A 20,193-nucleotide genomic window follows, 5' to 3' on the forward strand; every position below is an offset into this window, starting at 1 on the left:
AGAGCAAACATAGGTTTTCAAGAGAATCAGATTTTTAGTATGAGCATTAGAGCAATAATAAGTTTCAATTATATTAAAAAAATAATCAATTGATTCAAATGCTTGAGTATTTACAAAAACAGAAGTTATCTGCTCTGTAGGAAGTTCTCAACCACTCCTCACCACTCAAAACAGCTTTTAAAGGACAGATGCAGTTTTTGTACCTACTATGCATATCACATTGATTTTTCTACACTGAATTTTGAAGTGGACTACTTTAAACTGAACACTTAAGCACAATACACTTGAAATAAAATTTATGACTACTCTGAAAAATCCATGTAATAGTTATGCAGGAACAGCTCTGAAGTATTCAATTAAGAACAAAAGTTATCTGTTATAGCAGTTGCACAGATCTGAAACAGTGGTCATGTATAAAAGGAAACTTCACTGTTAATGCAATGGAAGTATGCCAAAAGATCACCTTCTTAAAACACATGCAGTTTTAATCAAATAGAAAGAAAATTAAAGTATCAAGATTACTGGTGCTAGGCAGCAAAATACAATGAATGAAAGAGATCCTCCATCTACAACTATTCTGCAAGAGGGGAAAAACATGCTAATGACAACTTTTAAACTCAACAAGGTTTGGTGGGGGAAAAAAATACCTCATTTGTGTACAGGTACCTTGATTCAGCGTTGCATATCAATCCTATAATTCTTTATATACCCACATATCCAACTTACCGACACAGGAGGTTTCATATTATTTATTGTAAAGCACAAAACAGGCATTTTTTAAAAGTGATAAAGTATACATTGAAAAAGTACATTTATATCACAAAGCATTGACCACATAATTGCAAATACATTTGCTGGAATGTGTACATCTACACTAATACTAAAAACAAACCATTTTTCATTTCTACACAGAAATATTACCTCCTATCAGTAGTGATAGATATTTTGTACATTTTCAAAAACACTATTTTTTTTTTAACCAAACAAAATTAAGATCTTCATCAAGGCGTCTGCATCCATACATTTAACAAAGGTTTTTTCCCCCACACAATGAAGCAAATACTGTATTGTCCACTTCTTATTATTGGCCCTGTGCAGAAGAGATACATAAGAGATACACAAAAAGTTAAAGAAAATCCTTTGAATTGAGCTAACTCAGGAGTGAAGCCTTTAAGAAAGAAAAATTGGTTAATGTAAATGGTGGTGGCTTCTTGCATGGTTTTCAAAACCCTGGGAGGAGAAAGCTTTTCTTTAAAAAAAAAAAAAAAAAAAAAGATAATCACCAAACATATGGATAGATACAGAACTCAAGTTATCAGGTAAACAAAGTCATCTGTTAACTATGCTGATAGTTATTATTTCACTAGAAAAAAAGATGCATACTCCAAAGGTAACAAAGCAGGAGACATGCAAAAAAAGATCTAGAACCACTGAAACAGAAGCCAACCAAAAAACATTAAAACTTTATACCTGTGGTGCTGGAGGATGCTGTGGCATTCCCTGTGGACTTGTCTGGGCGTAATATGCTGCCTGTTGCCTGTAGTACTCAGCCCATGCTGCACTGTAATCTGGCTGACCACCTGGAGGAGCCCCAGCAGGGGCAGGAACTGCTTGACCTACAAATAATTAAAATTACATAGCTTTGTTGCTGCAATAGAAATGACAGAATTTCAAAATCACACTGCCTAACAAACATCACCTAGCTTCATGCTTAGCCTTCAAATAATCTTGTGGCAGCTTTTTTTTTTTTTCTTAACCACTCATCCTATTATTTTAATACAATGATTTCCATGTAAAGCAAAATTGAGGAACCCTAAGGACAGTTTTTTCCTACCTCTTGAGTAACATTCCAGACAAAAAGACTTAAATCCTGCTGACCTGAACAACCAATAGCACTTAAATTAAAATACAGGTCAATGGGCAGGGTTACTCTTTATAATCCACCTAGATTGACTGCATCTTCTTGTACTGACTGAATTAATTCACCAGATGCCAGTTCATTCATCCCCCCAGATTTGGTCTCCTTAATGCAACTAACTGCTAAATTGTTACAGATTACATTCTCTCCACCACAGAATATAGTCCTGAAACTTCTACTTCCAACTTCTGCTTATGTTTCAATCTTTTAGAAATAACACTGTATAGACACATACATGTACATACACATTGTCCCAGACCTACAGCTGAGAACTACTGGTCCTTCCAACAAAATCCACTTGCAACTTAAAAATGCTATAAAGGTGACAGACTTACACACAAGGACTCTTAAGTGCATGGAAAAAAGTTACAGTAAACTTTTTAGGACCTTTTGTAAAAAAAAATGTTTACTGTGGACACCTTTACTTCCTTTTTCCCTTATTTAGTTTCAGAAATATCAAAGCCACTCCACTTGTTAGCACTAACTTTGTCACCATTTTCTATCTAAAAAGTGCTTTTGCAGTTACCACTGCAGAATGCACCTGACTACAAGCAGAACATTCTCTGTCCTCCATCCAATCACTTGTCCTCACATTTGCATGCATCCAAACAGGAGGGTTTATACTCAGTGCTTCATTGAAAGTTTCTTGAACTTCCCAGATGAAACAACTATTACTAGATGACATGACATTTTTGTGATCTACATTCTCAAAGGTTTATTTTTTCAAACCAAAGCTTTACAGAATTAGGATACTACTGAAAAACCACTGTCTTCTCAAATTCTTTTCTAGGATACTAGAAAAAACCCAACACCACATTCAATTCAACTAAATCAAATGCAAGCAAAATGTAACCCTGCACCTTGTACACTTTCATGTATATATATAATAAATAATAAACACTTTCATAAATATATAATTCCATCTTCTGTTCTGCCATTAAGAAAAAGGGGCAGCTTCCTCAAGTTTTTCAATAAAGTTTTCAATCCTACCTGAAACCGTATGACCTTTTCTTTGGATGAAAGACCACTAAGCTACCTTCTAGGGAACATGAGTATCAAAGATTCTAATTAACTGTTTTCCTAGGGTACCAGGTAAGAGTTGCTTTTCTTTGGTTGGTTTTTAAATACCTTAACACAGAAAACTGACATGAAGTATACTAGCACTCTTCTGTGTATTCTCCCAATGCTCTCAAAAACATTGTAAGCAGCAAATTGAACATTTGGGAAAGCACTGTTCCAAACATCTTCAAAATACAGTCTTCCATTTTGCAACCCTCCATACATCTTACATAGTTTTTCCACTTACATGTAGATAAATTAAGAACAAATCAACTAACAACAACAAAAACAGACAACAAAACTCTCCCATGACTTTTTGGGTTACACAGTAAAGCAATTTTTTTCCCCTCAGAAAAACACCTAAATTTCTTAAAATCCTAAAAGCTGGAAATCACACTTTCTATTATAAATTATTTCTATATTATTTCTAATTTATACCTATGATTTACTAACATCCATACTTAAGTTTTAATTAAAATTATCTTTAATATGGTTTAAAACTTACCCCAGGATACACCTTTCATAAATTCATTTTTACTTTGAGATATTTCCACTTACAAATTGTTTAGCTATGTTAGCACAACTGAACATGACAGCACAGGCATTTTTTGTTCTTTATGACCCAAGAATCTTCTGACATTCAGCCAGCTATCCCAAGGCAGTGTTGAAATTAAAATAATAAATCAAATAAAGGAAGCTTTAACACCTACTTAAGATGTTAACCTGGACTCATGTCTTGAAATGGGTTAGTAAAAACTGCAAGTATTTTAGTTCCATCAGTTGCCTACTAAGTACTGCAAGTAATTCTGAACCTAAACATGGATTCAGCTGAATAATCAAAACTTCCTTTCAAGTGTAACAAAACTGCAGCAGAACAGTTCATGCCTCTTAATATCCAGATAACTGGAACACTAACAAACAAGATTGATAAACTATATAGAAAAGAAATGCAATAAACACAGAATACCTTCCCCCATTATGGAAGACTAAAAAAGAAAATGCCAGGTGATTCTGGCATTCTTTCCACTACTTAAAATAATGAAGGGTGATTCTATTAAAAATTTGTCCTCTTTCCTGCTACAATGCTGAGGAATCACTGAAGAACAGTTCCACTGCTTTATTATGGAATCCCTTAGCCATAAATCAAGCTTGCAATATATTAGAATGACTTTAAATAATAAATTCACAAACTCCTACAATGACGTATAGATAATCTACTAAAATATGACTATGTTTAGGGACCAGACATGCAAGTCTTTATTTTAGCTCTTGTACAGTAAAATAAAAATACTGTGTCTCCAATTCAAGGTAACAGCATCTATGTCTTCAAAAGCTGAACTGCTGTCTTGTTACCTGGTAATACTCAAAAAAATTAAAACAAATCTTCTACATTTATGAAGTGGGTTACCAAGCAAATAGATTGTCTGGGTCACCTAAACCTTACCAGTGTGCTCGAGTCATTTTACTAGCTACTCAAATCTTATTTTCAATTGTATTTTCTAATCCAAGCAGCAGTCCTTGACCAAAACAACAGACTGAAGAAGGATATGGATTCTGCTGATATATTTGAGCTGGAAAACAGGTTATTTTCAAGTCACTGTTCTAGACACTGGAAAAATACAGGATAGTATTTTCTGTGATAAACCAAGTCCTACTGCATGATGGGGAAAGCCACTTTGGAAAACAGTATAATGGTTTTGATGGGAATATTGAAAAGTGCTTCAGTTTTCAGATCACTCATACTTCAAATGTGAGAAAATCCAGAGCACAAACTGCAGTATCACACCCAACTTGTTCTGCTCAGCCCGTCACCCTTATCAGCTTGCCACAGAGATTATCAAAGCAGCAAAAAATAAAACTGCTTGGGCTCAGCAAGTCTCAAGTTTCTGTTTAATTCTCCAAAACAGCTGTTTGTGTAATTACCTGCACAGAGGAAAGTCTGAAAAAAGAGTCAGAGTGAGCAACTTGTAATTCCTACCTTCTCTCTTTCACACAAGTTAAAAGCATTACACTTCTGTAGGAAGGCACAAATAGCAGTAGCAGTATTTGAGAGCCTGGAGACCACATGAACTTGCTGATGGATAGTCCTGTTCATTAGTTTTTCTACTACTTCTTAACACAGTTGTTAAGGAGGTGAGGGCAAGCACCTCCATTTACCATCATATCAACTCCAGGTGAATTCTCTGCCCTTCAACCTCACTTGGTCAGTTCTTCCTCTAAGAACTACTGAAGAGAAACTGTATTTTCCATATCAAGATTTTCAACATGCTGAAGAAGCAAGAAGTTCTTATAATTTACAGTCAAGCTATACAGGTCTAGACATCAAGAGTTGACTTTCATGCAAATAACTCAATTTCAACTAGAGAAAGAAAGAATAAGAGAACAGCCCCTTCTGTATTTCCTCTTACTGGATTGTTGTCTTGTAATTTTTTAAGTGGGTTCACACTCCTTTTTGGACTTCCTCACAGAAACTCTATCCCAGCACCTTATAGCTATTATTTAATTAAAAGCAAATGCACGAGTGGTTCAAACCACTTTGCTTTCCAGAGACAGACTGCAAAACCACTCCCAACAATTATTCTTTAAAAGGTAGTGAAAAAAACTCATAACTTTGCATTGAAGAATGACATCTGAACAGAGACAGTAAATTGAAAAAAAAATGAAATAGTTCAACTAAACAGGAAAAGGAAAAATTGAAAGACCCATCACATCTCACAAACATCTTTGAAAATTCTGTTGCAGTTTTCCTTAGTCTGAAAGCCAATATTCTTGAAGTAAATAATAATTATATGTTTTCTGTTTCAATTATGCTGTGCCAAAAAAAAGTATAATAAAGATACATTATGTTTTGGCAAATAATTTCAGATCTACCTGGCAGAAGGCTGGTAAGATGAATTAAACAACCTATCACCTTAACTCCAAATGCTTTTTAAAATTCCAAGAGAAAACAAGGTGCAGCTGCTAGAAGCCAGAAAACCAAACTCTCCCTCCCACCCAAACCAGATGCTGATATATATCTGTCAAACAGAGACACCAGAAAAAGCACTAGCATTTGTGAACCACTAGTCCTCAGCATACAAAGCTACAGGACACACATAAAAGCTAGTTATGATGCTTTAATAACCTGGAACACAGAAAGCAAGTTTTAAGAAAAAAAAAATCTCATCCTCAGAGCATCAGGAAACTACCACACAAGAAAAAAAACCAGCTTCATTAAGTAGATGAAAGCTGAACCCCAAAAACTTACAATACATACTTGAAAATACACATATTGAAGTTTTAAAAAAATGTTGTTTCAAAGTGAGCAAATAGTGACATCTTATTATGTATGAAGGGCTAATTACCAGCACAAGTACAAGTCTCAAACACAACAAAATTTAAGTCTGCTTTTCAGCAGGGTTTCGGGCCTCTTATTTTTTTGCAGTGTAGAAAAAATATCAAATGAGATATGACGTTTCCTAAAATATTCTACAATGCAACAGAAAAAACCATGCACACGTACCCATTTTTTTGTAGTACTCCTCCCAGGCCTTGGTATAGTCAACCTGCCCTGCTGGTGCTGGATTTGGCTGATCTCCTGAGTTACATTAAAAATAAAACTACTGGGTTTTGTTTCATACATAGAACAATTTGCAAATAATCAGATTAATTTTTCAGTAACAATCCCAAGAAATGCCACTCAAATCTGACACTACAAACCTACGTGGTACAAGCTACTACAAACAAACAATTGGTAGAACACACCACAAAGGAACAATTTTTTCAAGTGTTCAGTATGTTTTCAAGATTCAGGAAATGCACACCAGTCAGAATACAAAATACTATCTAAACTTTGAGTGGCAAGCCTCATCGAGGAACAATTCTAACAAAAGAACCAAGTACCACAACTCTACCATAAAACCACATAAAACCACAGAAAGTGACGCAATTGTTTATGCAAATAACGATAAACAGTTTGGCTCATTCGGCTTTTACTTATGACTGGCTGCACTATGTAGATGTAATTAAGTCATCCCAAGTTGCAACAAAATTCTCTTTGGGAGTATATTACAAGATAAGTACATGACCCTTATTACTGCTGAAATTAAGGAAATGCTTTAAGCAAGAGTTTTCCAGGAAAACTGGCTACCTTACATTAAATTTGCCCAATATATGAAGGCATCAATAAAAAAAATAATGGGGCATCTACATCCCCAGCAATGAGAAATGTATCCGATTTACTAGAGAGCTACCTTGTCCATTAGTTTGGGTTGTAGCTGGTCCACCAGGAGGGGCTGCAGGTGGTGGCTGTGCTTGCTGCTGATAGTAGTGAGCATAATAAGCTGCCCATGCTGCTGAATTGGGATCTGTCCCCGGCTTACCTATGAAAAAAACCAAACATAAGCATTTATAAAAGTAATATGAACAGAATACTGTCTTCAACTAACCCTAAGCACTCATGCTTTCCTAAAAGGAAAAACCCGCCTGAACCAAATAACCATGTACATACTGTCATTATCTTTTCTTTCTAGAACAAACTTTTGGATTGGGTTTCAGAGAAGTGTGTTGCACAAAGTACTTTCATAGGACTGAGGAGATAAAATCATTCTAAAACTCTTACTATAACAATGTCATGTATCAGTTTTTAAACATGATGAACAGAAACATTTTTCAAGTCTATTTATAAACAGTCATGTTACTAAATGGAAGCAAGAAGGAAACGTTTCAGCACCAAACAATTTCAGTGGCTTTACTTGTGTTATAACCTCCTGCTAATGACACTGGCAGAGGCGGAGGAGGCATGCCAAATAGGTATTTCTGAAACAGAAGAATATAAATCTTACTAGGAATTCGCAATGCTTATCAGTTAAACTTTAAGTTAATAGCAAAACATAGAAACACACAGTATCTTAAGAACCTGAATCCCATACATGGCTATAAAGCGTCACTGTTTACTTACAGCTTTTTGGTATAACAAGTAATAGCAACACTTGCATCTTCTGCAGCTATCTCCATGCTTCCCTTATTCTTAACTACATCTAGGTAGGCCAAAAACGCTGCTTCCTAGAGCCTTATTTCTGTTTTTCATTTAGCCTTCAGGAATGGCTTATTCTCGCTGAATCACAGAGATTGATTACATTACCACACTGGCAATCCACAAAAACTGCAAAGCTATTAGAGAACATCATGTTCTATAACACAACCAGAATTCTTTAACATTATTTGCAACTTTAAAAGTATCTGTAAATAAATTCAGCCAACTGAGGAAAGAACTTCACATAAAGACATTGACACAACTGGTATTTTAGATAATTATATATGGGAACCGAAGTACATTCCCCTCCCCCCCAATAAAAATAGGTAAGGCAGAGATTAATGGAAGAGAAAGCAGAAATCCCCTGAAAAAGGCATTCAAGGAGAAGAAAACCACAACACAACAAATTTCTTGCAGTCTTTAATTTAGCATTTAAGTCAGACATAACCACGTACGATGCACAAAGCAGTATCAGCGCACAGAAAACAATGTTAACACGCTGCTTCCTTTTATAAATTATACTCCTTCCACCAGCAACAGTGGATTTAAGGTAGCATGTACTCTAAGGTAGCATGTATTCTAAGGTTACCTGCAAATATCAAATATGCCATTGCTTGGTCCCCCCCCTCCTTCCCCTTAGTAGCTACTTTTCTAGAATAGAAGAACACAGAAGAGGATTCATTACATTTCCAAATAAAACTGTAGTAACTAGCTCCACCTTCACCTGTGACAAGTAAGCATGGTCCTGGAGAAAGCACCTCTGAAAAAAATACTACAATAACCCAGCTGTTACACTGAAATGAGCAACTAAACACTGAAATGAGCAACTAAGTGGATAACTGTGCAAAACCCATCCAAATAAAAGCTAGATGAAAGAAACACCAGCTTCAACTTCACATAGAAAAACTTTGTTAGATTTTTAAGAGCATTTAGCAAGAAAATGGTTATAAAATCATCATCAAGATGATATCAAAGTTAGTAACTGCCATTTTTCTTGCAGATCCTCATATAGGTAAGTTACTTTGTAAATAATGAAGGTGGTAGAAAAGAGGCTATAACATTTTGGTAGTGGTTTGAATTCAGTAACACTTTTGGTGTACTGAGATTTCAAAGGCAAGTCACTGCAAATCATCCTACTTTTAAATAATTACAATAGGCATTTTTAAACACTAAACTAAGTGCATAAAGAGCTTTTATAAAAGGGAGGAAAATGTTGGTTCTTTGCCAAGAAAGGATATATAAAGGACCTGAACAGAACTCTAGATTGTAGCATCCTCCAAAGTCATCCCCCTTTTTCACTGATGCAACTTGTGTCAGGACTAGTGGCCATCAGAAAATATTTATTCCATTTAACAAAAACAAAATTGAGATCTTTTGGCTGAAGTTCTGAAGCAGCGCTACCTCAAACAAGTGAGGCACAAGAGACTCAAGCATCTAGCCTTACCATGCCTTCTGTGACTGCAGTGCTGTTTCCCCATAATCTCTAATCCAATCAAAGGACGTAACTTAAAGAAAAGCAGGATACTAAAACTTTGGGAAGTTGTAATAAAGTAAAAGCTCCTGGTCTTGACACAGATAAACAGAAAAAGACAAAACAGATTCTACAATGATGGGTTTCAGAAGAAAATACAGATGTATTACAAGCAACACCTCAAAATACAGTCCTAACTAGTTTTACTGTATTAACATAAATTAATATTTCTATCACTCAAAAAGAACTGAACAAAAGACATCTGTCTCAAACTTTGAGTAGCAATCCTAATATAGGCAAACAATATCTAAAAATAGGTAATATAAACTGTGAAAAGTCAGAATCATTGAGATTTTAAGGGGCATTGTTTAAAATAAAATACGAAGTAATTGACTACTAGGTAAAGAAAGCATATCTTCATTAGAGAACTTAATATAAAAAACCACTGTAGGAAAAACGAACGGATTTGCACTAGTTAAGAGGCTTAGTAAAAGCCTCATAAATTGGAATTCAGTATCAGTAACATTTAGTAAAGAAGTATTCCAACTTTTAACAACTCAATTTCAACATCTCATAAGCAACATCTGGGAAGTCTAGAACATATATAAACTGACAGTAAGTTAAGGAAAGCCTGGAGAAGGGAGGTTTTTCAGATTTACTGGTTCAACACAAATTAACTATGAAATGTACAAACTTGTGAGGACAAAATGGATGTATTCAAGGTATATCCACACTGCGGCATAACTGTGACATTTCTTACCTGGATCTGGTGGATTAGGTGGCTGCCAGTGCGGATAAGCATTTCCCCATCCTTGTGGAGCATATGGAGCTGGAGGACCACTATAAGAGATCAAGTGATAGAGAGTGAAAGCCAGTCCCAGTCACTCTACAAACAAGAAAGCTAGTTCAAGTAGTACTTACTGAGGTGCAGGGCCAGGAGGCCCTGGATTATAAGGAGCTGGGTTATATGGTCCCATGGGAGCACCAGGACCTGGTGGTCCAGGAGGTCCATGTGGGCCAGGAACAACGCCATGGGGTCCATGGGGAACAGGTGGACCCAATGGATTTACTGGACCCTGTAAAAAGAGTAGCACAAAGATTAAAATAAACCTTGAACTTCTTTGTTTTTCAGCAGTTTAGAGGCATAAATTTGAAGACTAAGAATATAACCTAAAAGGTTTGACTGATTTTAAATTTAGTCATTTCCCTGGATAAGATAGTCTTTTTGAAGATTAATTAGGCTTACAGTTTAAGAAGGTTTTAAAGCAGCAATAATGAGTGGCAGCAATAACTAAGAAGCTGAATTTAATTCAGTTCTTCCTTGAGGAAAATAAAAGTATTTTACAAACAAACATGGATTTTTTCCTCAAGTTGCACTGAAAAACCCCATAAACTAAACCAAAACTATCAGTGTTTTAAAATACAGTGATACATCCCAATCTGGCTGATCTTGCTAATTAAATCTGTTTGTAAGACCAGGTACCAGAAGAGGCAGTACATTTGATTGTGTGTATACATATATAAAAAAGTGTTCAGAATTTAAAGTGCTAAACTTGGATTAAAACTCTACCTAAACATACTGAGACTGAAAAACTAAACACACACTTTAGTAGCTTTAACAATATCATGGATATCTTTGAAGTCATCAAATTTTTCATGATGAACACGGGGCATCTTACAGAACACATCTTTAAACAACACCACAGTATTTCACTAACGATAGCCACTGTTTCTTTCCATCTGAAGTTATGCTTATATTATTTTAAACCCAGATTATTATTTACTATAATAAATTTGTTATCTAAGTAAATAATTTAAAAGTGAAATGGAAGAAGTCTCTAGAAATGAGACTCACTTTACATTCTGCTTAGTTGCAATAAACAAAAATACAGCTATACACTCACTCCAATCTTTTCTTCTATAAGTTGTCGTGCATAATCTATTTGCTGGGGTGTTCCACGGATAGTAAACATCTTCATGTTTGGATCTGCATTAGGTGGAGGATTTCTTTGAAGTTCTATTCTAGCACCAGACTGCTGGCTTATGCTTTTAATAGTTTCACCACCTACAATGCAAGATACAGCTTTTAAGACATGCACTAAAGCAAAAATACAGACATTCAAATCAGGGAAAGTCAACAGCATAGAAGGTGAAGACAGAGAAGAGACAACTATACTTAAGAGCTATGCAAGAACATTATCACAACAATTTTTAAAAGATCCTCTTTAGCATAGTACAGAGCTTTGACTGGAATATACTAGTAAAAATGAATTTTTTTTAGATTACAGACTGCAGTGTTTTACTCAGAAAGAATAGCAAAGAATTCCTACACTGTTGCCTTTTTTTCCCATTCATATAAAGATGTAAGATTAATCATGAATAACAACCAATACCCATGGTTTTCATAAATACTACCTTAAAGCCTAACCTCCCTATAAAGAAGTAGGCAAGCAGATGACAAAACCAACCCAGAAGCTGGACAGATGGTCAAATCCAATTTTTTTGCAGTGCACTAAAATCAGAAAGTTTAATTTCCTACACTAGTTCCTCCTCTTGCAGTATTCTGAGAAGTTACTTGTATCATTTATAAGCACAAAGTTTAAAAAAAACAACAAAAACAATCAACTTTCCACATCAAGAACTGAACTACATCAGAAGCACATAGTATATTATTTTTAAAACAAAATTATAGGAAAACACATTATTTTAATAAACACACTCCTAAATTATTACAGGATTCCACTGTAAAAGACCACTGGAATACAGAAACTAAAGAGTGAGTTATAGCCACAACAGCACTAAGCTAAATCAAGCAGTATCAAATACTAGTTAATTTTAAGATACATCATCTAAGAATCTACCAAACACTACCAACATTGCTCAGCAGTTATTACGTAAAAAACCCCCACAAGATCAGATAAATTAATTGGTTCTTGACTTTTAAATACTGAGGTATGTGTTTGGGTGAGGAAAATCTGAAAATAGTGTTTTGAGTGTTATGTTTTTATATTACAGTGCTCTACTGTACATGAAGCAAGAAGAAAAGCGTCTTTGGACACATCTGTTTAGTATGGCTACTTACACTACTACAAAAGCTGAGTTTTTTTTACTACATATAGATATACATATAGAAAATATATTGCCTTTGCCAATGATTAATCCAGTTTTGCCAGTGGGAACAATAAAATTGAACTCCTGTAATCCACCAGGAGGCCCCATGTTCCAGTTGCCTTGGCCTCTACCCCTTCCTCTACCACCAGGTCCTGGTCCACCAGGGTTACCAGCCTAAAAATAAAAGGCAACAAATTAGCACCTTCTATGAGAATTACTGCAAACAAATTGTTAATGCAAACTGGTTACATCACATCATTTGCTAAGAAGAAACTGATTTACTACTCAGTTTCAACAGGCATCTTTTTCAGAAGACATTTTAAGATATTCTGAAGGATGAAGGAAAGGGTATAGAAGAAAGCAGAAAGATTCAAATATACAAAAACATAACTCGTCTGCCTTCTGTAAATGTAGCAGTGAGAGTCATCTCAAAATAAGCATTTAAATTGCCTTTTAAACAAGTTACAACCCCAAGTAGCAGCATAGACTGTTAATACAAGACAACAGAATAAGCAGCTTTACCACCAGCTAGATCGAGAACTGTCATGACTTTGAGTCAGTATAATCATTCTGACACATGCAAAATTGCAACTCTAAAAGCTAACATTCATATTCCAGACTGAACTTTGAAGCAGATTCAAATGACACTGTTACATTATATTTTTAGTTACACACTTTTTTCAAAAGTCTGGCAGATTTTAAATGGTAAACAACATATTACTCAACCTGAACACTTCGAAGGAGATCTGTAATAATTTCTGCAGCATGCTGACATCTGTCAGGAGGCCCTGTGATTTGGGCTATTCTTTCTGGAGTTGTTCCATCATCTGAAATAAAAACACACTATTCCAGTATATGTAATCCAGTAAACTTTCACTCAATTCACAGAAATTTGTACATATATTACCAACCGGGCTTAAACTGGATCCTAACACCAGCATCATTCTGTATCTTTTTTATCATTTCTCCGTTTCTTCCAATTACGATACCTACAGCAAATCGTGGTATTGGAACCTTAAAGAGGAAAAAAACCAACAAAATGTCAAGATATTCCTACCAAATTCACAAAGTTAAAGGGTCACATATTAGAATGGAAAATTAGGGCCAGCCCTATGCCATTTAGGGCTTTCTGGAGCATGCATTTTTTAATAAGAAGTCACAAGCCCAGCAAATCGTGGAGAAAAGCATCAAAAAGATCTTATGCACTATATGATCTCAGTGGCAGAAATTCCAGTGAATTTTGCTCATTGATTGTCAGACACATTAAGTTCCAATGGGTGTAAAATGCAGATTCCAGCAAATTAAACTTTCAGATGAAACTTTCATCCTCACCTCTGATGATTATTTAAAAGCTTATAACTTGCATAAGAGATGGACTTAAATATTCTTCTGTAAAGGCCATAAAATTTATTTATTTGATAAAAAACTCCAGATAGCTGAAGCTGTTCAAACTGCTGGTAAAGTGAATGATGCACTTAATTTAAAGTCATAATTTCAGCACTGATCAAGTAATACTTACATGTCACAACCACTTTTGGGATTTGTTTAAGAGCTTTCAGAGGTATTACCCAGCTTTACATTTTAATGTTAACATCTTAAAATACAGTGAACAAGTTTTTCAACCATGCTTACGTCTATCCCTTCATTTCCTCCTATTCTTGACCCATATTCGTTGCGCACCTCTCTAAAGCCACCTTGATCACGAATTAACTCCAGCACCATTTCCTTGGCTTGCTAGAAGAAAAAAGAAAGTTCACTTAGGTACTGCAACATCAGAATGGACTTTAAAATGCTTTGAATTCTGTAGGACTCCTTACTTGAACTTTATAAGGGTCTCCAGTTATCCTAAGGGGCTTGTCTGCACCAGTGTTCTGTGGACCATCTTGAATCATAACCATTTTGACACCTGCCCGCTCCTATTTGACAAAAGGTCAGTCAATACCCACTCAAATCAGACTTGGCATGATCACAGGTTTAAAAGAAGAAAAATATATACCTGTAACTGTTTAATTGTCTCTCCACCTTTTCCAATAACTAAACCTGCTTTACTTGCTGGAATCATGATTTCTTGGACTGCATTTCCAGGTCCATCACCATGATGAAAGCCAGGGGCAGGTCTTCCCTTTTCAACTATCTGATCAAGTAACCTTTTTGCTGATCTGTGAAGGAATACAGACATTTATTTACAAATACACATTCCTGCCAGTGTCACTTGCCCACATCTATCCTGCTTGGAAATTTTTTTTTAAATTAAGTTTCTGCAGAAGAAATGTAATAGCTTTCATTAAGAAAAATGAGTGAAACTCAGTAAATCTCTAACAGTAACTTCAGAAATTATATTCAACATAATGGACAAAGCAAAACCCACGACCACATCAAAATACTAATGGTGGTTCTTTACCAAACACACGTAAGTAAAAATTACCTCCTCAAACATGACAATCATCCCTGAATATAGTTACATTGACAAAATCTTAATCCAAAACAAAAAATGGAAACCTTCCACTTTAAAATATTGAATGTTAATGTTAAAATATTTGTGTCAATGAGAAGATCTGAAATTATTAAAATTTACTTTTTAAACTTTGCTTAATTTCAGCAGTAATTCAGGTAACCTCTCCCTTGACAACATTTTTTCTCTATTGTACTAACAGTCAAACTTAAGGCAGATCTATTTTATTTTTTGTTTTATAAAAAGACAAAATACCCCAGACAGTAAAATAAACCTAGCTTTAACTCCAACTAGCATGATAGGTGCTGCTGCTTGATTCAGCATGCGAAGACATTTGTACTTATAACCAATACCAGAACAGACAAAAGCAAGTATATATTCACGACACATATTTAAATAAGTTGCCATAATTACATTAATAACATAAGTTAAAAACTCTTCCCTCTAATGTGGACAAAATAAACTGTAATTAGAAAGAAAACTCCCACAAAGGAATAACTTCATTAACACCAGCCTGCTTCGCTGCAACAGAAAACAATGCCATGTACTTTTGTACTGACTACAGGTTCAGGGCCTTTTTTCTTATCTATACACTTAATCATCACCAGACTGCCTCTTCAATAGAAGAAAAACATGTTAACATACTATCAAAACACTGTACTTAGAGCTAAAACAAATTAACTGTATTGCAGAGTTAAATATGAACATACAGAATTTGTTTTACTTACTGAACAGACTCTGGTGTTCCAGTTAGCATACATGATCTTTCAGGCAGGCCTCCACTATCTGTGGTCATAAAATAAAACCAATTTAGCAGTAGCGTTTACTCAGAGATGATGAAATTACACATAATATACCAACTACTGTAACTTCACTGAAGTAAAACAATCACTGTATCATTGCATTTCTTTAGGCAGTGTTAATTGACCTCAGCACAAAATATTAACATGTATTTTAAGTGAAGGTTCAAGCACATAGAAACAATGATTAGCCTTCTGAACTTTCTATCAAAAAAACCCCACCAAAATAAACAAAGAAAAAAACCCAACCACAAACACAAGTAGTTACCAGGTGCAATCTGTATTTTACAGCCAGACTCTTGCTGTATACGTGAGATCTGCTCTCCACCTCTGCCAATTACTTGGAAAAAGAAAAAAATAGAAAGGTTATTTGAATTAACACCATCTGCTACCATTCCTCACTATACTACACCACCACATCCACACTACTTACTGAATCCAACCATCCCATCCGGAACTTTGTACTCCTCTGTCATCACAGACCTAAAGAGAATGTTAAAGCAAATAAAAACCAACTGCCATTCAGAGACCAAACTGGCATGAAATTTACATATATTCTCCCATTAAAAATCAAGAAAACTAGTACCCCTGACTATTGCTCTGGCTTACATCCCTCCCATTAGTTTTAGAAGTCATTATGCAAGCACAGCACTAAGTAAACTAAAAATACACAAAAGTGACCACAAAACATTGAAACATAATACGAATTGATCTAAGTTTCCTTCATCCTCTTTACTATTATCACATGGTACAGTGAAGGTCAGTGTACCATTCTAAGTTTCATCTGCATATCCATAGAAGTATGCTAAAAATCCACAAACTTCAGCATCTCAACTACCAAAACTAGCCAAAGAATAAGAACAGTACTTGCAGGCAGTTGTTCAGGGAAGAAATTAATGGCAAAAACTACTAAATTTTCTTTTCAACAAATGTAGCTGATTGAGCAATACACTGTATTACAGATTTTATTATTATTATTATTATTTTTAATCCATTAGCTTTCCTTTTTATTTACAAAATAGTGCCACCCCTTCATGTCTGCTTCCACCTTCTGGTTATGCTACCTATGCTCAAAGAGTAAAAACCAGCAATCTTTTATTAAGTTTGATGAACAGTCAAGGCTGCAAAAGGAAAGAGACACCAATGTAGATGCATTTAAAGTGGCTGGCTTGGAACTTGGTGAAGCTAAATTTCAACAGATCACACAGAGTAACTGCTTTATGTATTTATACCACTTTTCCAGAAAAATTTCTTAAAACTACTTTCTTTCAATAAAAAGGAAAACTCTACATAAAAAAGTGTAACTTTTACCTTTGTTGTTGATGCATCGGTGGTAGTTGATTTCCAAAAGCTATATAAAAAAAAATTAAAATTAAATTTAAACAAATAGTATAAATTATAATTACGTTTCTCGTTTGATAATGAGACTACACTGTATCAACTTTTGTCCAAGTAGACTTTAAAAAGTGATATCAAGAGCTTTAAAACCAGGTAAGATTAACTACACTGTCAGTTTTACAAAGAAGACTCATACTGCTTCAAGAAAATAAGACAAACACTCAGCCGTCCTTATGATCTTACTGAACCAAGTATCACCTATCAGAACACTGTTTCAATGTTACATTTGTTTAGGGTTTTTTTGGCAACAAATTAAAAATTACTTACAGTCATTCTGAGGAGCGACTTTCTTAGCATCTGGTTGATCTGCAAAATTAAGATTTTTAAAATGTTTTTTGTCAAGAATTTCAATAAGTGTTTACACCTTTTAGTGTGAATAGTAACTTTCCATTGTATTTTAGTCCCCCTTTTTTTTTCCTTTCTTTTTTTTTTTCCTCCAATTTCAGGGAGTTGATCATCTGAATAAAAGAAAGAATCCCACGACCACTCAGCACTTCGTTAGTATAGCTGAAAAGATGTTAGGTTTTTCCATATTGTCTACTCAGTGGTTTAACAAAAGGCAGTTTTCAGAACACACTGTAAATTGCTCATAGATACCCAGTCACTGAAACTTTTAACTAAGACAAGGAACAAAGTTTAGCTCTGTTGGTTGCTCAAGCTAATGATGCTTCTATTGTAAAAAAAAAAAATAAATCCAGACGAAAATCAACAATGATATAAAGAAAGGACTTTCTGACAATGACCACAAATCTAGATCAAACATCTGAAAACACAACAGTATCACATGGCAATGCAATCTCAATCTGAATGTTGATATGAAACTTCTATCCAAATGTCAAGCATTTCATAGCATAAAACTTCAAAAAAAAGCAGATTCAAAGCAACTACATCACTACTATCTAAAACCTTTCTGTATAGTAAAGGAATAAAAGACATAATTAACCTATATCTCAAAAGGTAAGACTTCAGATGCTTCCTTCCCACCCCAAAATAAAGGTTATAAATGAACCATCATAATTTATGTGCAGCAAAAACTCAGACACATATTCCAAGAAATCTTTGTGTCAATCCAGAAAGATCCACTAGTTTATGTCATGTTTACATACTAAACACAGGTAATAAATAAAAATTCCTGCCTTTAAAAGGAGAGGGCATTCCCTCCCAGTGTGTTGTACTGCTCGGACTTGTCCAAGAGCCATCTACACATAAAATAAAAAGAATACATTACATATATCATCTGAAGCATCATTAGCTCATTTTTGTATATTAAAAACCTCACTGTTAATAGAAAAAAAAATTATTACAGGACACAAGAACTCCTGATATAAAGCCTTAGTTACATTCTGTAGACTGAGTTTCAATCCTTTTAAAGGAAAAAAAGGCATTGCTCTTTTGTGAGACCTAGGAGAACATTTCAACAACCTCAGAAAGATTCCATTCCACAACTTAGTCAGGATTTTTTGTGTATAGTAAACATATCAAACCCTGCTAAGTTCAAACTGGCTGTTTAGTAAGAGACAGAAGAGACATACACATATCAGAAGAAAACTTATCTGCAGTATAAGGCAAATCCAAAAAGCTGCAACAAGTTGGAAGTTTTAAGTATGATCTTATCAGGGTTCACACATGCTACAGGCTAAATATTAGACTAAGCAAAGCGTCTAAAAAGATGGAAAATTTACCTTCCTGTCTTTTTTTAAAGTCCTATGCTTTTACCATGAAATGCATTAATACTTTTATTTGAAATTGTGCAGTAATAAAGCATACAAAACAATCAAATTCAAAAAGTGAACACTTCCTACTGTAGCTGTAATTTGCAAACTGTAATCAGTCCTACACAAAAAAATTAAACGACATACCTGTGTAAGCGTTTCTCAACCATGAATGAATCTGCTCCCCTCCCAGAATACATTTTCCTATTTACAGCATTCAAACCACTTTTGAAATCTTTGAAACCAAGCTTACATTCACTTCAGGTTACAGCACAATGCTTTAAAACAAATTTCCCCATTAAACTAAAAATGAAAAAGCATGTCATGATCTATAGAGGAAACAAAATGTTTTTAGCTGTGCTATGGAAAAAACCAACAACAAACACAACAAAACAACAACAACAAAAAAACCACGAACAAAAAATCCACCTGCAATCGTTCTGGCACCGTGGCCATATTCAACTAAAATAAATGTAGCAGCAGTGAGTGCATACCTCCATCCTCAAGAGGTCTTTTTTGCCCTCCATAACCGTAGTCGTTTGAATTCATTGAGGTACCAGCATCTCCTCCAATTTTTGCTGCAATCTGAAGAGAAGGCAGATGTGAGTAAACAAACAAAAAACTTCAGTCAGACTTCAGACAAATTTTTAAGTGATTTTATGCAAGTCAGACATTGCATATTACGACAACCCAAATTAACTAAATAAAAGGCTGCTGCTAGAAACACTTCTGCTCACAGGAATTTTTTTTTTTACTGTCTTCAAGGACATGTTTTCATGTCTTCTGCTCATTCTTCATCAGTAAAACCACCTATATTTTCTTCATCCGTTGAAAAAAAAACAACCAACCCTGCCCTTTAAACACCATAAACTTTTTTCTAAGTAATTTTTTTTCTTTTCTACCCACTTTTCAAGAAATAGCAGTATCTCACAGAAGGCCTGACCGCTAAAAGTATCTGAACCCTTAGGCGTCCCGACAACAACGGGTATTCAAATACTGCTAAAAGCCATGACAAATTATTACCAAACGGGTGAGAAATTTTCCAGAAAAAAAAACACAACAATAAAAACACCGCCCGTGGTGCAAGAGCTACAAATAAAACTTCGGGATAAAGAACTTCCGAAAAGGCAGCCCTCGCCGCCTTCTCTCCGCAGGCCGCAGCACTGCCCAACCGGTCTGAGCAAGTTAGCGGGCACCCAGGGCGCCTCGGGGAACACAATACGGGCCGCGCGGCGGAGCCGCCCTCCCCCTGCCCCTC

The 20,193-nt window shown here is 35.1% G+C and overlaps 1 protein-coding gene across 1 annotated transcript; it reads right to left on the bottom strand.

The window, feature by feature from the left end:
• Positions 1–733: 733 nt before the first annotated feature.
• Positions 734–19,705, bottom strand: FUBP1 (far upstream element (FUSE) binding protein 1). The gene is made up of 20 exons (XM_010006727.1): positions 19,691–19,705; positions 19,430–19,520; positions 17,491–17,529; positions 17,137–17,176; positions 16,259–16,308; positions 16,094–16,165; positions 15,754–15,811; positions 14,570–14,732; positions 14,391–14,489; positions 14,254–14,307; positions 13,485–13,587; positions 13,300–13,400; positions 12,606–12,747; positions 11,367–11,527; positions 10,384–10,538; positions 10,223–10,302; positions 7,210–7,338; positions 6,480–6,554; positions 1,471–1,616; positions 734–1,090 (listed from the first exon to the last, which is right to left on the bottom strand). The coding sequence occupies exons 1-20, from the start codon at positions 19,703–19,705 to the stop codon at positions 1,082–1,084; spliced, it is 1,782 nt and encodes a 593-aa protein (XP_010005029.1). The 3' UTR covers positions 734–1,081.
• Positions 19,706–20,193: the final 488 nt, after the last annotated feature.

Source organism: Chaetura pelagica, unplaced genomic scaffold (assembly GCF_000747805.2).
Source record: "Chaetura pelagica isolate M959 unplaced genomic scaffold, ChaPel_1.0 scaffold69, whole genome shotgun sequence".
Classification (NCBI taxonomy): Eukaryota; Metazoa; Chordata; class Aves; order Apodiformes; family Apodidae; genus Chaetura; species Chaetura pelagica.

Coding starts and splice junctions, on each gene's coding strand:
- FUBP1 (XM_010006727.1), bottom strand. Junction 17,177..17,490: donor AGTCGCTCCTCAGAATGACT/GTAAGTAATTTT, acceptor TTTTTTATATAG/CTTTTGGAAATCAACTACCA. Junction 14,490..14,569: donor AGACAATTAAACAGTTACAG/GTATATATTTTT, acceptor TTTGTCAAATAG/GAGCGGGCAGGTGTCAAAAT.